Source organism: Anolis sagrei, chromosome 8, assembly GCF_037176765.1.
Source record: "Anolis sagrei isolate rAnoSag1 chromosome 8, rAnoSag1.mat, whole genome shotgun sequence".
In the NCBI taxonomy this organism is placed as follows: Eukaryota; Metazoa; Chordata; class Lepidosauria; order Squamata; family Dactyloidae; genus Anolis; species Anolis sagrei.
In genome coordinates this window covers 39,955,936-39,982,081 of record NC_090028.1, presented here as the reverse complement: position 1 = coordinate 39,982,081, position 26,146 = coordinate 39,955,936, and the positions used below count along the sequence as shown (strand labels likewise).

General features: G+C 41.5%; 2 protein-coding genes across 5 annotated transcripts in view; one reads left to right on the top strand and one right to left on the bottom strand.

The window, feature by feature from the left end:
- Nucleotides 1-244: 244 nt before the first annotated feature.
- Nucleotides 245-15,987, bottom strand: CCNE1 (cyclin E1). 3 transcript variants are annotated; one of them, XM_060788239.2, is made up of 12 exons: nucleotides 15,889-15,987; nucleotides 13,442-13,494; nucleotides 12,220-12,310; nucleotides 10,791-10,859; nucleotides 5,395-5,522; nucleotides 5,164-5,299; nucleotides 4,389-4,535; nucleotides 3,002-3,097; nucleotides 2,048-2,182; nucleotides 1,854-1,965; nucleotides 1,603-1,760; nucleotides 245-796 (listed from the first exon to the last, which is right to left on the bottom strand). In XM_060788239.2, the coding sequence occupies exons 2-12, from the start codon at nucleotides 13,453-13,455 to the stop codon at nucleotides 686-688; spliced, it is 1,197 nt and encodes a 398-aa protein (XP_060644222.2). In that variant the 5' UTR covers nucleotides 13,456-13,494; nucleotides 15,889-15,987; the 3' UTR covers nucleotides 245-685. The 3 variants fall into 3 exon arrangements, with proteins under 3 accessions (XP_060644222.2, XP_060644224.2, XP_060644223.2); XM_060788241.2 differs by having other exon boundaries at nucleotides 5,395-5,519; XM_060788240.2 differs by lacking the exon at nucleotides 15,889-15,987 and adding an exon at nucleotides 15,719-15,803.
- LOC132783031 (uncharacterized protein F13E9.13, mitochondrial-like) overlaps nucleotides 15,864-26,146 on the top strand; it is a 47,159-nt gene continuing 36,876 nt past the window's right edge. The window contains exons 1-4 of one of the 2 annotated variants that reach the window (XM_067471131.1): nucleotides 15,864-15,910; nucleotides 19,841-19,902; nucleotides 21,756-21,910; nucleotides 23,710-23,792. In XM_067471131.1, coding sequence (XP_067327232.1) covers nucleotides 21,838-21,910; nucleotides 23,710-23,792 — 156 coding nt within the window. In that variant the 5' untranslated portion in view covers nucleotides 15,864-15,910; nucleotides 19,841-19,902; nucleotides 21,756-21,837. Of the gene's footprint in view, nucleotides 15,911-19,840; nucleotides 19,903-21,475; nucleotides 21,911-23,709; nucleotides 23,793-26,146 lie in introns of those variants that run through there. The other variant, XM_067471130.1, reaches the window with a different exon arrangement.

Below are 26,146 nucleotides of genomic sequence, written 5' to 3'. Positions count from 1 at the left end.
TCTGCTGATAAGAGTAGTTTTTCTGTTCCATTCTCCTCTTGTTTGTGTATCTTTTGCATGGGACTTGGCTAAAACACACTTTGCACAACAAAGCTTTCACTTTTTCGCTCATCCATTTGTGTAAATGTCTAAAACAGCCACTAGGTGGCATTCAGAAACCTTTTTCTGTTGCAAACTTTTCTCAATCCCATCCCTGATCAAAGGGGTCAGTTCCCACTCTGTAAGAAGCCATGCGTGAGACTACTACACACAAAAAGCACTTTATTTAAAAATTAAAGACACATAAGAGCATTCATACAAAGTGTTTTGCTTTCTTAAAAAAATGTCAAGTTGTAAACTAAGGAGAGGTTCGTCTCCCGCAGCAAAATAGACAATCCAAAGTGGTCCAGAAGAGCCAAGGGCATGAGACCGTCTCCCTTCTGAGAATCAACACAGTGAGTATCACCCTCCTTTTAGCAGCGATCCAAGCAAATGCCTGTTGTTTGGGGTGGCTGGTGTACTCAAGCAGTTCATTTAAAAATAAGCGTCCCATAAAAATAGTCTCCATGATATACATTTCTTCCATAAAAAATAAAAATAAAACAACAGCTTGCATTGTACGATTCCATAGATGTTCAGTCAATCACTGGCAGCGTTTTGTGGTGGAGAAATAACTAAGAAGGCACTTCAAGCCAAGACGTCTCCGTCATAGCTGAGGCAATTTCTTACTACTCTGAGGAGGGGTGAGGACTCCAGGAGGCAAAGGGGAACACCTGCTCTTCTCAGCCAAAGCGGCCTGTTTGGCTTCAACTTTGTCCTAGAAGAGAAAGACGCCAAGAATGAAGGTATTTCCCAATTGCAGGACCACTCCAATTTCACGCAGCTGGATACCGACATACAAAAGCTGCACCAACCATGAGAAAATATCACCCAGGAATGTAAAGACTCAGCTATCCCAGTGTTCCTCGCTCTCGTTACATCCTGAATAGATTACTGCAATGCACTCTACGTGGGGCTGCCTTTGAAGACTGTTCGGAAACTCCAACTAGTCAAACGAACAGGAGCCAGATTACTAACTGGAGCAACATACAGGGAGCATACCACCCCCTTGTTGTGCCAGCTCCACTTCCAAGCTGGTCTTGGCCTATAAAGCCCTATACATTTAGGTACAGCTTACGCGGGGAGGCAAATTTAAGTAATTTACGAGGCCATAAAAATCTCCAACAAGCATGCAAAGAATGAGGAAGTACTTCATCAGTGTCACAAATGGTTGGTGAAGGAACAGCTCTCTAGTGGCCAGAATACCCTCAAGAAAAAGCTGGAATGTTAAACTGCCTCTGTGTCTGTCTATGTTGTGTGTCCATGGAAGGAGAGAATGAAAGAAAAAAGGGAAGGAAGGAAGGAAGGAGGGAAAGGAGGAGAGAAAAGGGAGGGAAGGTTGGCCACAGCAATGAATGGCAGATACAGCTAGTCAAATACTAAAAATCTGAGGCTCACTAAGTAGACGCCACAGAGCTGACAAAACACTTCACCATATTTCCCTCTTCTTATGCACACAAAAATGATCCCAAACTCTAGAAAAACAAGATTCACAATGAAATTATCACTTGGTGTGAAGCTTACCAGCAAATCAAAAGTGTTTATGTGCGTCTGTATAATGTGCAAATTTTCTGCAGGAACTCCTCTGAATTGCTTCATCGTTGCGCTCCCGGCTTCCTTGATCACCATAGCAAAGGGAACCATCCATTTCACACAGTCCTCTATGTCAGAAAATTCGTAACCTAGAAGATCACAAAACCCGTCTTTGTTTTTGAAAAAAGAGCTTCATTTATCCTAGAATTACTAAGGTTTTTTTTTAAGGAAACGTTGCTTACCCGAAACCCTCTGCATGAGCTCACAAGAGGAAAAATGATATAAAGCGGAAGCAGCTAGAACGCTGTACGCATATCCCAGACAGCCAATATCCAGGACACAGAGATCCAAAAGCTGCAAAGCAACAATAAAATTTAACAGAATACAGTTCTTAAAGAGTGAGAGGAAATAATCATAAGGACAGAATAATCCTTACCTCGGCTATTTGCACAAATATCTGCTGTGGATAATGTGGAAGCAGCATCTCGTAGATCTCGTTTAGATATGCGATTTGCAAGTATATGTTGAGCCAGGACACAACCGTGAGGGGACTCAAGCGCCAGTCGAGGGTCTAGAAAAAGATCATGCATATTTTATCTGCACCAGGAGCTGCATTAAAATCACTTCTGACCAAAAGATCATGAGTTCGAAGCCATCCCAGGTCAGAGTGAGCTTCCGACCAATTGTGTAGCTTGTTGTCGACCTTTGCAACCCAAAAGACAGTTGCATCTGTCAAGTAGGAAAATTAGGTACCACCTATGTGTGGGGAGGCTAATTTAACTAATTTACGAGGCCATAAAAAAGACTCCAGCAAAGCATGTGGGGAATGCAGAAGTACTTCATCAGTGTCGCAGATGGACGATGAAAGCGACAGCTCCCCTGGCGGCCAGAAAAAGTTAAATAGCCTCTGACTGCCTGTCTATATGTGTTGTGTGTCTTTGGCATTGAATGTTTGCCATATATGTGTACACTGTAATCCGCCCTGAGTCCCCTGTGGGGTGAGGAGAAGAGCGGAATATAAATACTGTCAATAAATAAATAAATTTGTCAGAACCAGCTTGGCGTATAATTAAGTTTACTTGCAAACATGAACACTCTCTCTAAATCAGGGCTTCTGAAACTTTTTCAGCTCGTGATGTTGTTTTCTCCGAGAAATTTACACTTATTTATTTGTTTATTTACCACTCTTTTATCCCGCCCTTTTGAGCCCGAAGGCGACTCAGGGCGGAGGAGAGACTGGCAACAATTAGATGCCGAACACACATAAATACATTGTTAAAACAGGTTAAATCACACAATAAAATTCATATAGAAACAATTTAAAACTATACATACACACTTACATTGTGACCCCCTTTTCAGTCTTACAAAACACAGAGTCACAGCTCACCTTCATTATGAGGAGTTCCATATTAAGAATTTCTTCTTCTGTGCAAGCTCCGTCTGTAACGTATGCAAACTGATGCAGTTTCGGAGGATAGATCTCCTAAAACACAGAAGACATCAACACATTTGTCCCCTTTGGTTTTGTTTTTTCTTTTAATTGTATTAAGTGGCAAAGTTAGACCATTTCAGGAACTTTTTTATTTATTTAACGCATTTATATCCCGCCCTTCTCACCCCAAAGGGAATTCAGGGCAGCTCGCAACAAAGGCACAATTTGATGCCTTGAGGACATATCAAAATAAAACAACAGATACTTTAAAATCACATAATTAAAACTTATCAACAATCCAAAAGCATATTCTGGAGCCATACATTATTCACTTACATTATTCATTATCACACTGAAAGATCACTGTTGTACTGAGAATCATTGTGCAAATGCTTGGTCCCACAACAATGTCTCCACTTTCTTCCTGAAGGTCAGGAGGGAGGGGGTGATCTAATTTCCCTGGGGAGGGAGTTCCATAGCTGAGGGGCCACCACCGAGAAGGCCCTGTCTCTCATCCCGTCCAGTCCCTCTGTCACTTCTGTGGGGGGAGTGGGATCGAGAGCAGGGCCTCTGAGGTGGTTCATAGAGGGATATACGTTCAGTCAGGGAAGCTGGGCTCAAACAGTTTAGGGCTTTATAGGCTAAAGCCAGCACTTTGAATTGTGCTCGGTAGCAAAAACCTGATCTATTTGAAGCTTCCGAACAGTCTTGAAAAGCAACCCCACCGAGAGCACGTTGCAGTAGTCTATTCAAGATGTGACAAGACTGGGGACAACTCACTGACAACTCACAAAGTCTACATCTTGGAGTAAGAAGGCCACCCTGATATAGTTCTGATAACTTAGGACCAGCATTGCTATAAATACTGTATCATTCAACTAAAGTACTGTTGTCAGTAATAAAAGGAACACAGTCTCTTATGCACATAACAGAGCCTCCACTTGTAATTGCTCTTTTCCTGTAGCTTTCTAATCCATTTTTCTTTTGTTTCCACTGCCTTCATCAAAGGACTCAAATCATAATTCAAAATGGGCTCAGTTTGGAAGATCATCTATCATATGGAACACTTAAGAGGTTTGCTGTGAGCTCAAAACTGGAAGGGCCTTGAAGACTCATTTCTAGGCTACTGGTGAGGAAAAATATCTGGTTTTGAGGCATTTATTTAACTGAAGCAGTATTTCCCATGTTCAATCCACACAGCTTCCTGGCTTGCTGTAGACATGTCTAACAGTTTGCATTTGTTATTGCAAGCATCATTAGTGGGAAGGAAACCCTCTTATAAGCAGCACAAAACGATTCCCTACGAAATGGGTTTAACACGATAAGGCAAGACTCATCTTACCTCGCGTTTTGCAGCTATAAATAAGGATGAAATGCCAATTAGTTGTAGAAGCGTCTTTACAACATTCTGATGCGTTGCCATGTACCGGTCAAAGAAATCTTGTGCCAAATAAAACGTCTCTCTGTGAAGCTTGTAGACTTCACACACCTGGGGAATCAAAAAGAAAAGGGTCTGAAAACATTTCTGTTCTACCTTTCATCACAAGATCTCAAGGCAGTTTTCTTTCTTAGCATCACACTTCAGGGCAGGCATGGGTTAGGTTTTTTTTTTTTGGGGGGGGGGGGGGGGGCAATGTTTGCCCATGCCTGCTTTAGCAGCAACGATGGGCTAACTGAGCCACTGGACATTGTTGGGCTGCAAATTACATCACTCCTTGCAAAGACAGGAACATTTAGAACATTCTAGTATTCTGAATCAACTCTACCAGAGAGCAACTGCCTTCTGGTGGGAACAGGATCACAAGAGACATCTGGTCCCTGCTTAATTCCCCAATCACCCCTTGTTTTACAAAAAAAGTCAACTTCAGACATGCGTCAACCATTTCAACAAGCACAAGGCAAATTCTTGCATGCCCCAAACATTTTTCCAAACAAAATATCTGTTATTTGAGCAAAACATAGACCAACTCTTGAAAAGCAAGAACAAATAAGAGGTGTCTAGTCCCTTACAATAAAAAGTGATTTTGGAGGTTGCTCTCACCCACAAAATTCATCATGGCAGACAACTGTGACACTATATCACTGTATAATTTAAATCGCAAAAACACAAATCTCACCTCCATTAGCCAGTCAAGAAGAATGACCCGCATTTTCGGTTGTAAGAGTGGGTGCCGTTGCATATATAGCTTGTCTCTCATGTACGCCTGTTCTCTCTTGATCATGTTTTTCCATACTTCATCTCTATTTCCCCAGCTTAAAAAAAAAAAAAAGTTGGGGAGCTAGGTTAAAAGTTACATTTTAGAGGTATATATAAAAACCAGGAAAGTATGAATTGGGAGCAGAATTACCCCAAAACAGGCAATGGTGAATCTCTAGCTGCAGTAAGGCTTTGGTGAATGGAAGAGAATTTGGGGCTCCTCAGCTCTTCTTTGTCTGGTGTTGGGATCAGCATATGGGGCAGATCTGAAGATGGCTGCTGAATGAAAAATGAAAGTCTGTTAAGGTTCACAGTTGTAAAGGTGTTGCTTAATCCTCCATGCAACACACTCAGAATGACTTAAAAGGGTGGTTTTACACAAGGAAATTATTTTACTCACTAGCGGTCCCCTGCCATGCGTTGCTGTGGCCCAGTCTGTATATATGTGTGTATCTGTGTGTATATATTTGTGTATCTGTGTGTGTATATGGGTGTATATATTTGTGTGTTTATATGTGTATCTGTGTATATGTGTGTGTTTGCGTGTGTATATGGGTGTATATATTTGTGTGTATGTGTGCATATGTATATTTCTGTGTGCATGTGTATATGTATATACGTGTGTGTATATTTGTGTGTGCTTGGGTATGTGTGTGTGTGTGTGTGTGTGTGTATGTATGTGTACATGTGCATATGGTGTGTGTGTGTATATATATATATATAGTGCATTTTGGGGTTTTTAAGTCTGTTCTGATGTTTTGTTTAGTTTTTGTATTTTTAGGGGTGAGGAACACTCATTGGACTGTTAGGTGTATTGTGTCCAAATTTTGTGTCAATTCATCCAGTGGTTTCTGAGTTATTTTAATCCCACAAACATTACATTTTTATTTATATAGACTAGCCATCCCCTGCCACGTGTTGCTGTGGTCCAATCTGTGTATATGTGTTTTGTGTGTATATATATGTGTGTACATATTTGTGTATATGTGTGTCTGAACATATATATATGGTTTTGCACATGCATTTTAATGTATTTTTTGTTTTTTGGTTTTTTAAGTCCCTTCCGCTGTGTATTTCAGTGTTTTTATGAGTGATGGTCATTCGTTGGCCTGATAGGTGTATTGTGTCCAAATTTGGTGTCAATTCGTCCAGTGGTTCCTGAGTTATGTTAATCCCACAAACAAACATTACATTTTTATTTATATAGATTGAGCTTAACTGTATGGTACCCTACATTACAGGTGTCTTAACAAAAAAGGCGTTGTTCCTACAAAGGAGGAGACAAACAGCCACGAAATCAGCAAGCGGTCTTCTTCAAAGAGCACTTGTAACACTGCATTTACTGTGCCAAACGGAAAGACATTCTGCGTGAAGGAAGGAAGGCTTTCCATTTCAGATCCCCATCTGTTTACTTTCCACCTGACAGTGATATCCTTAATAGCAGAAATCAAGAAACAGAGGGATTAAAACTTCAGGTGGGAAGGAAACAGATGGAGGTCTCAAACAGTTACCTTGTTTTCTTCTGATAATGAATACAGAGAAACAAAGAATGCTGGATAGCTTTGCTACTGTGATTGTTAAGGATTGTTACAACTTAAGACACAATGTAGGAATCTGGATGTTTTGGGGTTTACAGTACAGCTACTCTATCCACAAAGTGATAGATGTTAACTGCAACTTGACACACATGTTACTCTTTGTGTTCTTAAATGGTTTGCTCTGGGAAAGTATGCTCAGGCAAAGCTATCACCTCAAACAGAAAGTGAAATGCATTAACTTAGCTACAACTTGCAAGGAAAGAAGTAAAGTCCAAAAATCAAGCTTTAGAGTTCTTCCTCTGTTACACATACATTACATGTAGTTTAATCACGCTGGGCATTTTCTGCATGGCAACTTCATCTATTAACTCCTTAGAGCTTTTAATGACAACTTAGTGATTAATTACAGTAACAACCTCATGTGCTACAATGTTATTTCTTCCACCAGGTCCTTACAACAACAACAACAACAATAAAAAAAGGTAAAGGTTTCCCCTTGACATTAAGTCTAGTCGAGTCCAAATCCGGGGACTAGACTCCAGGAGTGGTGCTCATCTCCATTACTAAGCCGAAGAGCCGACGTTGTCCATAGACACCTCCAAGGTCATGTCGCCAGCATGACTGCATGGAGCACTGTTATCTTCCCGCAGAAGCTGTACCTATTGATCTACTCACATTTGCATGTTTTCGAACTGCTAGGTTGGCAGAAGCTGGGCTCAACAGAGGAAGCTCATCCCGTTCCCGGGATTCGAACCGCTAACCTTTCAGTCAGCAAGTTCAGCAGTTTAACCCACTGTGTCACATGAATTACAGTTGAGTCTCGCTTATTTATTTACCATATTTATATATCGCCCCTCTCAGCCCAAACACGACTCGAGGCGGTTTACAGTCGGCAGTCAATGCCCCCAAACAACATAAAATACAGTTAAAAACATTACATATAATATAAACCATATAAAATCAATAAAACAATAAAAGCCATAAAATACAAGTCCTCAGTGTCTCATTACTAAAATCATTTTTCCGTCGCATCGTCCAATCGCTTATCCAACATAAACCGGCTGGCAGAACACTGGATAAGCGAAAATGTTGGATAATATGGAGGGATCAAGGAGAAGCTTATTAAACGTCACATTATGTTATGATTTTACAAATTATGCACCAAAACATGTTTTACAACAAATCGACAGAAAAAGCAGTTCAATACACAATAATGTTTTGTTGTAATTACAGTATTTACAAATTTAACACCAAAACAATCGCAATGTATGAAAACTGTAGATCCCGGTGGGAGGCCGACTGCGTTGGATAATACAGAACGTTGGATGAGCAAAGGGTGGATAAGCGAGCCTCTACTGTACATGTACTTTAATCGTGCAGGACATTCTCTGCATGGCGACTTCTATTAATTCCTTAGAGCTTTTAATAATGACAAGCCAGTGATTAATCACAGTAAAAACCTCATGTGCTATGATGCTATTTGTTCCACCAGATCCTTACAACAGCAACAACACCGCACTTAAATGGGGTTTATATTATGTGAGAACAGCTCAAAAGCGTTATTTTCCATTACAACGACATCTCTCAAAGTTACCACGGAGGGGAGTGATGAGTGAAATGGGAATAAATGTGAAACCAGTAACTTGAATGCTTGACAGTCACTGGTTTATAAAGAATGCAAAAATTATATTGCTTCTGCCCCCCTTCTTTTGCTTCTTTGTCCTATCTTTACGCCCATAAACTATCACTTTTGATATCACAGTGGACCTTTGCCAACAGGAAGCCACAATTCTTCAAATGCTTCAAATGCTCAACCAGCCCAGGAATAATAAAAAATCATAAAGCACTCTTTTAATTTGAATTATGAAGTCTGTTAGCATTCAAAATCCTTTCTGCCCATGGCAACATGCCGTAATCCAGAGGCACAGAACCTGTGCCCCCTCCTCCACAAGATCTTGATGAACATCTGCCATCTCTATTTATTTATTGGAACAATAAACATGGAAAAGAAGCACAACATAACACAGGCCATGCAAAGGCTTGTATTTTAGTTTATAACAGAGCAATGCTATTCTTATGCCACTCTTGCTGTTCTAATCTTGGGATCCTTAGTAGCTGAAGGCACATCACAGTAGAGAAGGCATGGGGTCCTCCAGGTGTTTTGGACTTGAACTCCCACAATTCCTAACAGCCTCAGGCCCATTCCTTTCCCCCCTCAGCCATTTAAGCCCATGCTTCTACTAGAGCAGGAGTCCTCAAACCTTTTAAAGAGAGGGCCAAGTCACAGTCCTTCAAACTGTTGGAGGGCCAGAATATAATTTGAAAAAAACATGAATGAATTCCTATGCACACTGCACATATCTTATTTGTAGTGCAAAAACGCTTAAAAACAATAGAATAATTAAGATGAATAAATAAATATAAACTTATTAATATTTCAATGGGAAGTGTGGGCCTGCTTTTAGCTAATGAGATATGATTATTGTTGTTGTGTGCTTTCAAGTCATTTCAGACTTAGGTTGACCCTGAGCGAGGGCCGGGTTAATGACCATGGAGGGCCGTATCCGGCCCCCGGGCCTTAGTTTGAGGACCCCTGTACTAGAGAGTAGTTCACAGAATGCTGTATCATAGACTACAGAGCTGCTGCTGGATTATAAAAATACAGCCTTCATCTATATAAATAAAAATGTAATGTTCGTTTGTGGGATTAGCATAACTCAAAAACTACTGGATGAATTGCACCAAATTTGGACACAATATACCTATCAGGCCAACGAGTGACCATCACTCTTAAAAACACTGAAAAACACAGCAGAAGGGACTTAAAAAGCCAAAAATTTTAAAAGATGCTACAGCGAATGAGCAAAACAACTCCCCTTGGGAATCAAAACACCCAATAGCACATCCGCACTCTCTTCCGGACTACAGCTCCCAGCAGCCCCTAGACCAGGCCCTTTAGGAGAGGAGAATTATCCAAATGCACTGCTTCCAAGATGCAAGCTTTCTTCTCCTTGGATTTCTTTGAGAGCATCCCAATCCCTGAATATTTCCCATTTCCTATTCCTGGACTGCAACTCCCAGCAATCCTCCAGATAGGTATAGGTAGGTAGATCAGGAGGACTGCTGGGAGTTGCAGTCAAAAAATAGGTAGAGAAGGAAGAAAGGGGAGAAAGAGGAAGAGAGAAAAGGAGGGAAGGAAGGGAACAGGAAGAGAAGGAAGGAAGGAGAGAAAGAAAGAAGAGACAGAAGCAGGGGTTGGCCACAGCAATGTGTGGCGGATACAGCTAGTAAGCTTATAAAATAACTAGAATAATATAGTTATGCCAAGGCACTGTCTTCACATAGTGACAGATGCTGTGATGTCGCTTTTATTTGAGAAAGAACCAAGAAGAGCCAATGCATTTAATGCTTCTGCTTCACACAACATGTGCTTCGAAAATCTCTGTCATCCACATGTGAACGCTATGTAAATCATCTGAACAATCACCACAGAATCTAACATGTTCTGCAATTCAAACAGAAGGCTGCCATTTTGGACACAACACATTGCCAGTAAGTGCGGCACAGTCAGGGTTTACAGCACAGCCAACACTGTGGCAAATTTCGGTCTGTTCAAAGGTGGAAGCTGCAATCTAGCTCGGAGTCCAGTAGATGTACTTGCAATATACATTTTCTCTTACTTAAAATTAACATTTCTTTAGGAGTACACAAAAGCAAGACAAAGAGGAAAGAGCCTCATGGGGAGGGCCCAGAAAACAAACATTTAACAGTCTGTTCAACAACTGTAGTGAGCAAACTGTAGCAAACAGAATTCACAACAAACAAAGCCCATCTGCTCTGGCAGCACTGGCCTCCAGACCTCCAGCTGCTGTATTTAGTAAGATGTACTACATTTTGGAATTAGACTATGCTCTTTTTTTAAAAAGGAAAAATAAAGCAACATTTCCTGATCATGATTTCCCCAAGTTTTAACAACCTTTACATACCAATCAAGAGTGAAAGCAATTACCTGACTTTCATTCTGCTTCTTCTTCATCATTTGTATTCCAGCAACATCTTCATCTGGATCTGGTAAAAACTACAAGGAAATAAGGAATTCAGATTGAAAGCCGGCAATTATCTGAAGAGACAAAATGGTAATTCTAGGATCGCAACATACCTTTTTTTAAAGCTTAGTTTTTAAGCTCCTAAGCTAGTCCTGCAAACATTTGTTCACATAACATGCAACATTTACACCGACAAGCCATTATTAATAGGGTCACTATGCCTTATTAGTCATCTTGTTTTGGTTGTAGCAATGAGTAGAGATGAATCCACATCAGGTCTGGGGAGATTTATTCAATTGACATTGGCTATAGAAATCTAGAGACAATATATTCATACCAAATCTGGTTCCTCTTATTTATGTATTTATTTATGCCAGCTGCGCCCGTATCTTGGGAAGTCTGACTTGGCCACGGTGGTACACGCTCTTGTCACATCCCGCCTAGACTACTGCAACGCTCTCTACGTGGGGCTGCCCCTGAAGACAGCCCGGAAGCTACAACTAGTCCAGCGCGTGGCAGCCATGATTCTAACGGGAGCGGAGCACAGGGAGCACACAACCCCCCTGCTGCACCAGCTCCATTGGCTGCCGATTTGCTACCGGGCCCAATTCAAGGTGTTGGTACTAGCCTATAAAGCCCTAAACGGTTCCGGCCCAAGATACCTATCTGACCGCATCTCGGCCTATGAACCCACCCGAACTTTGAGATCTTCCGGGGAGGCCCTGCTCTCGGTCCCGCCAGCCTCTCAAGCACGGTTGGCGGGGACGAGAGACAGGACCTTCTTGGTGGTGGCTCCTTGGCTATGGAACGCCCTTCCTATAGATGTTAGGCTGGCACCATCTCGTTTGGATGATGAGGCGATCTGGGGTGGGTTTTTTGTAATAGCTGTGTATTGATGTTTGTTTATTGCTAGAAATGAAATTGTGTAGTTTAACTGTTATGATGTATTGATTACTGCTGTTTTTACTGTCTCTGTTGTTTGCTTTTTTGGAAACCGCTGTGAGTCGCCTTCGGGCTTGAGATACAGCGGTATACAAGAATAGTAAATAAATAAATAAATAATGTAGCCAAGATTAAAGTAAATATATATAGAGGTGGTGATCTACCCAACGCACACATCAACTTTTTTTATGTGGCATGTAGTTGTGGTTTGTTTGGTTAATCCCATGTGAGGAAAGTGAAGTAGGAGCAACCAAAGCACATTTTGTTCAGGAATGGTAGGCCACATCCTTTGAAAGCTGCACCCACACACCCCACTGATTGAATCAGTTTATGAGGGAGTGTCTGTGTGCTGAAGGTCTCACAAGGCCGATCCTTCTAATAGAAATGGTTCACATGTATAACAATAGGATTACTTTTTGCATTTAAACTCTAGTAACAATATGCACTTACTATTACAACATCAGCTTTCCTTTTGCGGGATCGAACAGCAAAGGCAGGAGCCCCTCCTTCATGAATAGCAGCACTTTTATCCTGGCGATCACTGCAAAGAAACCAAGATGTTGAGTCTTTATTATCTTTACTAGCTGTCCCCTGTCACACGTTGCTGTGGCCCAGTCTGGTGATCTGGAAAATAAGTAATGGTATCTAATATATATAATTTCTTTCTGCTTGTGGGTAAATAGTATTTCTTGTTGTTTCTTTGTCAGTGTTGATGTGGAGATTGTCTGGTTTGCCTACTCTGGAACATGCAACATATCGTTGTCCTTCTTTAGGGGTTCCTTTCAAATCTATGATATTATATCTCTGTGTATGTGAATCATATAGATCTATCTCTATCTATGGCTGGATGGTTCTTTGTCAGGAGAGCTTTGATTAGATTTTCTTGCCCTGGTGAAGAGAGCTGGACTGGATGGCCTTAAGTATTTTCTGTTGGTTATGGGGGTTCTGTGTGGGAAATTTGCTCCAATTCTGTCATTTGTGGGGTTCAGAATGCTCTTGATTGCAGGTGAACTATAAATTCCAGTAACTACAACTCCCAAATGTCAAGGTCTATTTCCCCCAAACTCCATTTGTGTTCATATTTGGGCATATAGAATATTTGTGCCAAGTTTGGTCCAGATCCATCATTGTTTGAGGCCACAGTGCTCTCTGGAAGTAGGTGAACTACAACTCCCCAACTGAAAATCAATGCCCAACAAACCCTTCTAGTGTTTTCTGTTGGTCATGGGAGTCCTGTGTGTCACCTTTGGTTCAATTCCATCATTGGTGGAGTTCAGAATGCTCTTTGATTGCAGGTGAACTATACATCCCAAGAACTACAATTCCCAAATGACAAAATAAAAGAAAATTGAGTGGACATACATTGAGTTGTTAGGTGTATCCTGTCCAAATTTGGTGTCAATTCGCCCACTGGTTTTTGAGTTCTGTTAATGCCACAAAAGAACGTTACATTTTTATTTATATAGATTTATATTAATGTATGTTTATAATGTAAGGAAAAGTTAATGGACTGGGAGTATAGTGAGACGTGCTTTTACTATTGCCCAATTTGTTAATTTGCATCTCTTTAATCACTGTTAAATTATCCTGAAAGCATGGCATACATTTTTAGGGAATTGCAGGCCTACTGCTTCCCACTGCTATAGGCCTTACAAGGAGTCGTGCAGCTCACCTTTCGCTGGGCATGTTGGCCTACAGAGGTCAAGAGAAGGCCTGATTAGCAACCTGAAAGAAAAGAAGGGCACTGATGAATCATTCAGCACTTTCAGTTCAGTTTAAGCAACACTCAAGTTTTATTTTTTTAGAAGTAGCTCAAGAATGATGAAGGATATGGAAAAAATTGAGCAGAAAAGAGCTTGAAAAGACAAGAAAATGAGGAAAATATCAATATGTATCCCCCCAAAAAGGGAAAAAAGCAAGTATTATTTGAATATCAAAGAGGAGAAAGCCTCCATAAACGCCTATAGGCCCAAAAAAGCCTTATGCTGCAAAGAGCACATGGGCGCACAGCTGAAGAGAGGGCCCAACAAACCCAAACTATGATTTTATATCTCATAAGGATATAAAGGGACACCAAATTAAGAAAGAGTGTGGCACCCTTATTATTTCCATCCTTCTAAAAAGATTGCACAAAAAACTAGACAAGAAAATACCCCTTTATTTTAGATAATCCTAATCTAATGGCTGAAGAAAGGCCCTAACAAGTCCAAATTGGTAGAAAGAGATATCAAATTAAGAAATAGTATATTACTCTTTATTAGTTGTATACCTTCGAAATATTGCACATAATGAAGAATATACTTACCCCCTTCCTTCCACCCTCCCTTGAGGTAATCCTAGACTAAGTTAGCGCTAGCAAACATTATTTTATAATGAGATTGACTCAAAATGGGGGAAATACAAGGATTATATTGGAGAGGGAGGCAAGGAAGCTCACTTGGCCTGGTGTACATTGCAGAGCTCCTGCTCCTCCATTAAATTGACCTCATTTGGGATGAAATGAGAACTATCTTAATTTTTTTTCTAACTTTAAGGAGCCAGAGAAAAGGCTCTGCCACCCCTCCTTCCTTTTAAGGAACCCCACTCCCCAAAATAAATCCCCTGGTCAAACATATTTTAGAACAGGATTTCCCCCTAAAACTGAAAAAGGGGCATAAAATGAACATGGTTATGATTATAGTTATTTGTACCCCACTTTATCTCCCCCCAAAAGGGACTCAAAGCAGCTTGACATAAAAGCATTAGTATACAAGTTAAAATATACACTTATGCAAGCATAAAACACTAAAATTCAGTTAAAAGAAACTAAGATATATATCTACATATGCATATATTACACTTTATATAATACTATATAATTATATATATGGTATACATATATACACACACCTCTCTCTATATATGTATAATTATTGGAAGAGGAGCTCACCTAGGCTTCTGCACATTGCAGAGATCCTACTTATGAAAACACTTAAAAATTTTCCATGTTTCCAAGAAAACACCTTAACTTTTCCCATATTTTTCCCCAAAACCTTAATTTTCCCCATATTTCTAAGAAAACACCTTAATTTTCCCCACATTTCCAAGAAAACACTTTAAATTTCCCCATATTTGCAATATAACACTTTAATTTCCCCCATATTTGCAGGAAAACACTTTAATTTCCCCCATATTTCCAAGAAAACACCTTAAGTTTTCCCTATATTTCCAAGCCAAAACTTTAATTTTCCCTATATTTCCATAACGTTTCCTATATTTTCCCCAAAAACTTTAACTTTTCCCGTATTTTCCCCCAAAACACCTTAATTTCCCCCATATTTCCAAGAAAACTTTAATTTTCCCTATATTTGCAAGAAAACACTATAATTTCCCCCATATTTTCAAGATAACTCTTTAATTTTCCCTTTATTTGCAGGAAAACACTTTAATTTCCTCTATATTTGCAGGAAAACACTTTAATTCTTCCTTTATTTGCAGGAAAACACTTTAATTTCTCCTTTATTTGCAGGAAAACACTGTAATTCTCCCTTTATTTGCAAGAAAACACTTTAATTCTCCCTATATTTGCAGGAAAACACTATAATTTCCCCTATATTTGCAGGAAAACTTTAATTTCCCCCATATTTCCAAGAAAACACTTTAATTTTCCCTTTATTTGCAGAAAACACCTTAAACATTCCCTATATTTGCAATATAACACTTAAATTTCCCTATATTTGCAGGAAAACACTTACATTTCCCTTTATTTGCAGGAAAACACTTTAATTCTCCCTATATTTGCAGGAAAACACAATAATTTTCCCCATATTTCCAAGAAAGCCCCTTAATCTCCCCTTTAGTATTGCAAAGAAAGCCATCCCACTCCTTGATTTCCATGAGCCAAAGGAGAGAGACAGGTCCTTGTTTCCCAATGTGCTCCAACCCAACCCAGAGGAAAGGCCCTACTCACCCCCTTCTCCTCCTCCATCCTTGGAATGAGAAAGTGCTCCCAAGCAGGCCTTCCGCATTTGAAGGCGCCAAGGGGAAGCCCCGCCCCCTGCCCGCCCCTGGAGGCCCCCCTGGGAAACCCCGTCCCTCTCCCTCCCTCCCGAGCTCTGAAGGAAGAAGGCCTTTTCTTACCCAAACGGAGGCGGCCAGGCCTGTGAGTCTGAGGCGAGGCGGGCTCCTCCGTTCCGCCCCTCAGGAAGAGGAGGCTCCATCCGCCCCTTCCCAAGTGGCCCATCCCCTCCCGGCGGAGGAGGAGAGGCCCCGGGCCGGGAAAGGGGCCCCCAAGCCGGGCCCCCCATCCAGGAGAGCGCGGGGAGCCGCCTGGGCCTAGCCGCGGCGCTGGAAGAGCGCGTCATCAGGGGGCGTGGCCTCGCGATTCGAGGGGCGTGGCCTCCCGAAAAGGGCCTTTTTTTTCAGGAAAGGCCTGAAAATCCTTCAATATCTGCTTTGAGCTGATACAAAACTCAATAGAACCCCACAATATCTGCTTTGAACCGGATTATATGAGTCCAGACTGCCATATATTCCAGTCCAAAGGAGATAATAGGGTATTTTATTATTATTCAGCTGTGTGGAATTGCCGAGTCCACACTGCCATATAATCCACTTCAGTGTGGATTTATGGGGCCTTCCAGTCATATAACCCAGAATATCAAGGCAGAAAATCCCACAATATCTGTTTTGAACTGGGTTATCTCAGTGCACTCTGCCATATATTCCAGTTCAAAGCAGATAATGGGTTTTTTAAAATTATTCACCTGTGTGGAAGGGGACCCAGTTCAAAGCAGATATTGTGGGATTTTCTGCCTTGATATTTTGGGTTATATGGCTGTGTGGATTTGCCCTGAGTCCACACTGCCATATAATCCAGTTCAGTGTGGATTTATGGGTCCTTCCAGACAGCTCTATAACCCAGAATATCAAGGCAGAAAAAGCCCACAATATCTGCTTTGAACTGGGCTATCTGAGTCCACACTGCCATATATTCCAGTTCAAAGGAGATAATGGGTTTTTTAAATTATTCAGCTGTGTGGAAAGGCCCTGAGTCTACACTGCCATATAATCCAGTTCAGTGTTGATTTATGGGTCCTTCCAGACAGCCCTATAACCCAGAATATCAAGGCAGAAAATCCCACAATATCTGCTTTGAACTGGATTATCTGAGTCCACACTGCCATATATTCCAGTTCAAAGGAGATAATAGTTTTTTTATTATTATTATTCAGCTGTGTGGAAAGACCCTGAGTCCACACTGCCATATAATCCAGTTCAGTGTGGGTTTATGGGTCCTTCCAGTCATATAACCCAGAATATCAAGGCAGAAAATCCCTCAATATCTGCTTTGAACTGGATTATCTGAGTCCACACTGTCATATAATCCAGTTCAAAGGAGATAATAAGGTTTTTTTAATTATTCAACTGTGTGGAATTGCCCTGTGTCCACACTGCCATATAATCCAGTTCCGTGTGGATTTATGGGTCCTTCCAGACAGTCCTATAACCCAGAATATCCGCTTTGAACTGGGTTATCTGAGTCCACAATGCCATATAACCCAGCTCAAAGCAGATATTGTGGGATTTTCTGCCGTGATATTCTGGTTTATATGGCTGTGTGGAAAGGCCCTGAGTCCACACTGCCATATAATCCAGTTCAGTGTGGATTTATGGGTCCTTCCAGACATATGAAGCAGAAAATCCCACATTGTGAGAAGGGCGGAATATAAATACTGCAAATAAATAAATAAATAAAAATATTCTGGGATATAGGGCCGTGTGGAAGGGCCCCCTGTCAATACTGCCATATATTCCAGTTCAAAGTAGAAAATGTGGGATTTTATTCAGATGTGTGGAAGGGGCTTGAGTCCACACTGCCATATATTCCAGCTCAAAGCCGGCAATGTGGAATTTTATACAGTTGTGTGGAAGGGGTCCTACATCTATATATATAAATTTGTTAGGGGCATCCAACGAGGAAACAAAACTCAAAAACCCCCCAACGAAACTTAACCAAAATTCCCATGCCCATAACACAACCCACAAGGTACAAACGTATCTACTCAAAATGAAAAACAACACAACAACACACTCACAAAACGGCAAAACAACAAAACTCAAAAGAAACCCAACGAAACTTAACCAAAATCCCCGTGCCCATAACACAACCCACAAAGTACAAACATATCTACTCAAAATGAAAAACAACACAACAACACACTCACAAAACGGCAAAACAACAAAACTAAAAAAAAAACCCAACGAAACTTAACCAAAATTCCCATGCCCATAACACAACCCACAAGGTACAAACATATCTACTCAAAATGAAAAACAACACAACAACACACTCACAAAACGGCAAAACAACTGAGCATGCGCATTGGCGCCCAGCCGCAAGTTCCCTGGCGCGCGCACATGGCCTTCCGGCCAACGTTCCCTCTGCGGAAACCATGCCCACTCCAAGCCCCGCCGTGCCGCTTCCCGCACACACACACACCCTTCCGCACACACACACGCAACCCCATGCTCCATCACTCCCCCCGCCGCCGCATACACACACGCAACCCCACTCCCCCCGCTGCCACACACACACACGCAACCCCACGCTCCATCACTCCCCCCACTGCCGCACACACACGCAACCCCACTCCCCCCGCCGCCGCACACACACACGCAACCCCACTCCCCCCGCCCCCGCACACACACACGCAACCCCATGCTCCATCATTCCCCCCACTGCCGCACACACACACGCAACCCCACGCTCCATCACTCCCCTGCCCCAATCTTACCTCCTTTTACTTCACGCCACCTCCAAACCCCACCCCGCCCCTTCCCGCCCTGTCAAAATCTAGGAAAGACAGGAAGGAAGGAAAGAAGGAAGAAAGAGAAAGGGAGGTAAAGAAAAAGGGGGAAGGAAGGAAAGTTAGAGGAAGAAGAAAAGGAAAGATGGAAGGAAAGAAAAGAGAGACAGCAGAAGAGAAAGAAAAAGGGGGAAGGAAAGAGATAGAGAAAGAAGAGGAGAAGGAAAGATGGGAAGGAAGGAAGGAAGGAAGGAAGGAAGGAAGGAAGGAAAGAAAGAAAGAAGGAGAGAAAGAGGGAAGATTGGCCACAGCAACACGTGGCGGGTAAAGGTTGTTATTTCTATTATTATGATGATGATGCTATTATTCCTCTGAGACCCTTTTAGGGGGAATGGGAGAGGTGTCAGGTCCCAGAGGCAATGCACTGCATTATTGTTATTGTTATGATGGTGGTGAAATAAAAGGAAATAAAAAGAGAAAGAAGGAAGCAAACAGGGAGGGAAGAAAGGCAAAGGAAGGAAGGGGGAGGGAATGAAGGAAAGAGAGAAGGATGAAACCAAGTAGTGAAAGAAAGAGAGGTAGAGAAGGAAGAAAGGAGAGAAAGGGGGAGGAAAAGGGGGAAGGAATAGGTAGGGACCTCTCTTTCATAATAGTCCAGATATCTACCTCAACTCTGATAAGTTTTACTATAGGCCACAGCAACGCGTGGCAGGGCACAGCTAGTTGCCATATAAAATCCAGTTATGTGCTTTGAACCAGATTTCATAGCAGTGTCGACTCAGATAATCCAGTTCAAAGCAGATAACATCAATTATCTGATTTGATAATCTAGATCAGGGATCCTCAAACTATGGCTCCGGGGCCGGATACGGCCCTCCAAGGTCATTTACCCGGCCCTCACTCAGGGTCAACCTAAGTCTGAAACGACTTGAAAGCACACAACAACAACAATCCTATCTCATCAGCCCAAAGCAGGCCCACACTTCCCATTGAAATACTAATAAGTTTAGATTTGTTAAAATTGTTCTTCATTTTAATCATTGTATTGTTTTAAAGTGGTTTTTTGCACTACAAATAAGATATATGCAGTGTGCTTAGGAATTATTCATATTTTTTTCAAATTATAATCTAGCCCTCCAACAGTTTGAGGGACTGTAACCTGGCCCTCTGTTTAAAAAGTCTGAGGACCCCTGATCTAGATTAGATGTCAGTGTAGAAGGGGCCTTAGTGCTCTGAGAATACAAACACTATCCATTTGTATTTATTTACATCTTTATTTTCAGGATTGCTGTGTCGGGGTTCCAGAAGAAAAACAGAGTGGGTTTCTCAGAAGGCAACTGATACTGTAAGAGAAGTTAAGTGGAAGATCTGTAGTATATTAGATTATTTTTTGTTTTAAAATAAAGCTTCCCGGGGTTATCAATGCTTCTGGGAATGTGCAGTATGTGTCTGGTGCTGATAAAGAATGGGGAGGCCTTATCTTGCAGGATTGTTGCCTTTCATTTGTCCCGAAATGTTGCCTTCTGTATCCTCTTGGTGACTTTTCATACAGCAAGAGGTCCTTCCCTCCAGAGAAAAAAAGCAAAAGGCCCATTAAATTACTTACTTATTTACTTACTTAGGCAATCCCTCGTAGTCCGAGGATGATGATCCTTCAAGTTCGGTGTTCTGGCGGTGGGTTCGTAGGTGGCTGTGGAGCCCTATTCTTGACCTGCATCTTCTCCCAAAGTGAGGGCATTGGTTTCCAGGTGGGAGGCAATCCCGGTCGGGGTTGGCTTGATGCGCCTTCCTCTTGGCACGTTTCTCTCTTTCACCCTCCACTCGTGTCTCTTCAAATTCTGCAGCACTGCTGGTCACAGCTGATCTCCAGCTGGAGCGCTCAAGGGCCAGGGCTTCCCAGTTCTCAGTGTCTATGCCAGAGCCTTTAAGGGTTGGTTTTCAGCCCATCTTTAAATCTCTTTTCTTGTCCACCAACATTCCATTTTCCGTTCTTGAGTTCGGAGTAGAGCAACTGCTTTGGGTGACAGTGGTCGGGCATCCGGACAACGTGGCCGGACCAGCGGAGTTGATGGTGGAGGACCATCGCTTCAAAGGTAGTGGCCTTTGCTTCTTCTTCCAGCACGCTGATGTTTGTCCGCCTGTCTCCCCAAGAGATTTGCAGGATTTTCCTGAGGACCGGGACATCCGTAGGGAGACCAAGGTGCTTGTCTACAAAGCTATTCCCCTCCCAACCCTGCTATATGCCTGCGAAACGTGGACTGTCTACAGGCGTCACATGCAACTCCTGGAACGATTTCATCATCGCTGCCTCCGGAAAAAGCCCATTAAATAATAAATATGTTAATAACCTGCTCTACATTTTGCATATTCTGCCCTTATATGTTTTCAAAAGCTGGTTTCTATTACCGTATGTATTTTGTATAATTTCAAAGGCAATTTGTTTAGTTTTTTATTAAGGACCTCCATGCAGCTAAGGCTGGATCTACACTGCCATATAAAATCCAGATTATCTGCTGTAAACTGGATTATATGGCAGTCATGTGGATCATCTGCTTTGATGATCTGGATTATATGCCAGCATACATCTATCCTAAATTTCAATTAAATTACACACTTGATGTTAGCCCAAAGGCTGAGAATTAGAATTAAAAATACTTATAAGACAGAATTATTCCAAAATAGTTTTTTTCAAGGTGTGGATCAAGAAGAGTTGTGATCCAAAGGGGAAAAAAAGAAGCCAAAATGCCATCATATTTTGGTTTTAAGAATTACAATTAATATTCAGGCACCATCTACACTGCCAAATAAAATCCAGATTATCTGATTTGAATTGGATTATATTGCAGTGTAGACTCATATACAGTTCAAACCAGATAATGTGGATTATCTGATTTGATAATCTGCATTATATGACAGTGTAGTTAAGCTGCATCATATAAGTCTACACTGACTGTATTATATGGCAGTGTAGATGGCATCTCAGATAGCTGGGAGTGATACAAACACTTTGGACTTCGTTTATCTTCCAGTTCAGTTGTAGACTAATAAGAAATAAGTATCATAACATGTTGAACAATTTGGAATTGCCTCTGACCATGTGCAGAATACATTTTCATTGCTAGTGGCACTTAAAAAACACATATGTGGGAACTCCAATTATTTTGAAGCAAACATGCACACAACCATTATCATTTGCAGGTCTCCCCCGTTGAAAGAAAACTGGTTCATAATACTATTGTTGGAAATAATATATCTGAATCCTATTCCCCTCCGGAGAATAATGAGCTTTTTCCGGCTCTTTGGGCGATTGAAATCGGTTGTCATTGGGATGGTCCATGTGAAAGCCCTGCCAGGTAAATCCTTGTTTCCTTATTCTAGCAAGGATGTTTTACACTTTTATGTATAAGTTAAAATCACCAAGTGGGAACACATCTACAAATGTTATAACAAATTGTGGCCTTAACCTAGTTCAGCATTTCTCAACCTGGGAGTCGGGACCCCTGGGGGGTCGCAAGGGGGGTATCAGAGGGGTCGCCAAAGATCATCAGAAAACACAGCATTTTATGTTGGCCGTGGGGGTTCTGTGTGGGAAGTTTGGCCCAATTCTATCATTGGTGGAGTTCAGAATGCTCTTTGATTGTAGGTGAACTATAAATCCCAGTAACTACAACTCCCAAATGTCAAGGTCTATTTTCCCCAAACTCCACCAGTGTTCACATTTGGGCATATTGAGTATTCGCGTAGAATTTGGTCCAGATCCATCAATGTTTCAGTCCACAGTGCTCTCTGGATGTAGGTGAACGACAACTCCCAAACTCAAGGTCAATGCCTAGCAAACCCTTCTAGTGTTTTCTGCTGGTTACGGGAGTTTGGTGTGCCAAGTTTAATTCAATTCCACCGTTAATGGAGTTCAGAATGCTCTTTGATTGTAGGTGAACTATAAATCCCAGTAACTACAACTCCCAAATGTCAAGGTCTATTTTCCCCCAAACTCCACCAGTGTTCACATTTGAAATGTCAAGGTCTGTTTTCCCCAAGCTCCATCTGTGTTCCTAGTTGGGCATATTGAGTATTCATGCCAAGTTTAGTCCAGATCCATCATTTTTTGAGTCCACAGTGCTCTCTAGATGTAGGTGAACTACAACTCCCAAACTCAAGGTCAAAGCCCACCAAACCCTTCCAGTATTTTCTGTTGGGCATGGGAATTTGGTGTGCCAAGTTTAGTTCAATTCCATCATCGGTGGAGTTCCGAATGCTCTTTGATTGTAGGTGAACCATAAATCCCAGCAACCACAACTCCCAAATGACAAAATCAATACCCCCCAACCCCACCAGTACTCAAATTTGGGTGTATTGGGTATTGTGTCAAATTTCATGCAGTGATTAAAAATACATCTTGCATATCAGATATTTACATTATGGTTCATAATAGTAGCAAAATTACAGTTGTGAAGTAGCAACAAAAGTAATTTACAGCTGGGGGTTTACTTACTTACTTACTTACTTAGGCGATCCCTCGTTGTCCGAGTAGGATAATCCTCCAGTGTCAGTGTTCTCGTGGTGGGTCCGTAGGTGACCATGGAGCCCTATTCTTGATCTGCATTTTCTCCTGCAGTGAGGGCATTGGTTTCCAGGTGGGAGGCGGTCCCGGTCAGGGTTGGCTTGATGCACCTTCCTCTTGACACGTTTCTCTCTTTCACCCTCTATTTGTGCCTTTTCAAATTCTGCAGCACTGCTGGTCATAGCTGACCTCCACCTGGAGCGCTCAAGGGCCAAGGCTTCCCGGTTCTCAGTGTCTATGCCAGAGTTTTTAAGGTTGGCTTTGAGCCCATCTTTAAATCTCTTTTCCTGCCCACCAACATTCCGTTTCCCGGGGATAATCACAACGTGAGGAACTGTATTAAGGGCTCGCAACATTAGGAAGGTATAGAACCACTGACCTAGATCTTAGTCCCAATTAGAACAGACCCATGGGAATGTAGTAATTTTAGTTGATTCAGTGGTTTTGTTTTTGTTGGGACTAGCACTTGATCTTCAGTGAAGATCAAGTGGACCAGATATGGACCAGGCTTGTCACTTTCTTTGTATTTATTAATCCAGAAATGTGTGCATGTTTGTATTCTGAATCAGAATAGCATTTTTATGTTTCTAGGAACACCTGGGAGTGTGTTGCCATTGGCCCAAATCACCGAAGACGCTTGCAAAGATGCTGAGATTTACAGGGCTGCAGGAATTGTAAGACATCTCTTTTTCTCTCATTTTGTTGAGACTTCTCCTGTGTTTTATATTGCAGAACATTGCAAAGAAATCCCAAATTGGGCTTTGAATTAAACTAAGTGGTGGCATATTAGAATTAAGTGTGAAAACTGATTTTTTAAGTCTAAATGCAAATTTTATAAATTGATGTTTGAAAATGGCCATCAATTGCCTTGTTCAGAAAAGTAATGTTAGCAGGTTGATATGGTATGACCTAGATTCATTAGGTAGTCAGTTTGACCTCTTATATTCTAAGAAAAATTATAAATGTATTGTCGAAGGCTTTCATGGCTGGAATCACTGGGTTGTTGTAGGTTTTTTGGGCTATATGGCCATGTTCTAGAAGCATTATTTCCTGACGTTTCACCTGCATCTGTGGCAAGTATCCTCAGAGGTTGTGAGGTTGTTGTCATTGCTGATTATCTTTGGGAACGTAAGCAAAACATCTTCAAGAAGGGTTGAGAGAACTATTGCTAGCTGCAAAATGAACTAGACGAGCCATGGACAAACTATAAATCATTTCATATATTTCATCGAATCATAGCTTTGGAAGGTGCCAATGGTCATGAAGTTCAATCCTTTGCCATACAGAAACACTTAATTCTAGCACTTCCGGAAGGTGACAATCCAGGCTCTTTTTAAAGATCTCAAAAGGAATAGGAAGTCTATTCCCACCCAAACTCATTTCTAAGGCGGTCTGTTCCATTTGAAACAGTTCTTATGGTCAAGACATTCTTCTTAATGTTGAGGTGGAATCTTTTTCTTACAATTTGAATCAGTTGCTGCATGTTCTAGTTTCTGGAGCAACAGAAAACACATTTGCTCTGGGCTCTGCACAAAATGATTGTTTTTTCCTGCTTCTTTTCCTGTAATCAGGCTGGTGTTTGCATCCAGACTATATTGTAGTATTAGCTCTGAATACTTTTTAAAATCTGTTTTAAGGATTGTAAGAGTTTGTTTTTAATACAATTAATATTTAATTCTATTTCAATGTTTGTATATTTTTAGATTTTAAATTGTATTGCATTGGTTTTATTGTAAACTAAAACAGTGGATGTGGCTCTGAATGAGACATGCCGCATTATCACGGAGTGCCTGCGCCCTACACCACTGGAGAAATTACATTGTTTAGCCAGTATTGCACCACCTGACATCCGCCGGGAAGTAGCAGCCAATAGTGAAAGGACCAAGGCAGAGACATCTCCAGCTCATCCCTTGTTTGGGTATCAGCCAGCACGTCAACGACTTAAATCTAGAAATAGTTTTCTAAGATCTACAGAGACACTCACTGGAACACCTCAGCAAGCAAGAGTCCAAAAGTGGCAGGCTCAAACCCAGAACCTCAACTGATACCAAATGAGAGACTCCCCCCTGGGCACACAGAAGACTGGGTGACTTGGAAGGCGCTGTACAGACTGCGCTCTGGCACCTCGAGATGCCGAGCCAACCTCAAGAAATGGGATCCACGACATGCGAGTGTGGAGAAGAGCAAACCACTGACTACCTGCTGCAATGCACCCTGAGCCCTGCCACATGCACCATGGAGGACCTTCTTGCAGCAACACCAGAAGCACTCCAAGTGGCCAGATACTGGTCAAAGGACATTTAATCAGCTACCAAATTTGCAAATTTTGTATTTTGTCTGTTTGTTTGTTTTGTTCTGTTAGAAATGTAATACAATTGACTGGCTACCCCTGACACGACAAATAAATAAGGATTGTAACTGTTTGTGTTTAATACTATTAATATTTAATTCTATTTCAATGTTTGTATATTTTTAGATTTTAAATTGTATTGCATTGGTTTTATTGTAAACTGCTTTGAGTCTCTGATGTAGAGAGAAAAAGTGGGGTATAAATAAACAACAACAATAATAATGTCAAACTTTTGCTGGATAATGTAGCAGATCTTATTAAAAAGCAAGGCACCCAAGTGTAACTTCCACTTGGCTGTCCCTTTTGCCCAAGCGCAGCCTTCCTGTAATAGACCTTTTGACAATAAGCAGCCTTCTGCTGTGTATATTTGGAAGGCAAGACTTGAAAGGCCGTCTTGAGCCAGAGGCAACAATACTCAGATACCAGTGACTTCAGTTTTCATTGGTCCTAAGGTGTTGCAGTAATTTCCATAGGTCGGCAGATTTTTAACAAGGTCCATGTCCTTTTGAAAGGTCAGGGTGTATTTTACACATTTCATTTGCACCCTATACTACCACTTGCTGCTTTAGCTTGCCTACAGTGGAGATATAAATTGCATGCACTATCCTTCAGACAGGATTTGAATGAACCACTCAGTTCTGCTTTTAGCCTCATTTTCTGGCCAATTTTTTAAAAATG

What these genes read in the sequence shown, in the direction of transcription:
- CCNE1 (XM_060788239.2), bottom strand. An exon ending in TGGAACTCCTCATAATGAAG is followed by an intron (nt 2,183 to 3,001) that starts GTGAGCTGTGAC and finishes ATCTTTTTCTAG; the next exon opens with ACCCTCGACTGGCGCTTGAG. An exon ending in TAAACACTTTTGATTTGCTG is followed by an intron (nt 797 to 1,602) that starts GTAAGCTTCACA and finishes TTTCTCTTCTAG; the next exon opens with GACAAAGTTGAAGCCAAACA.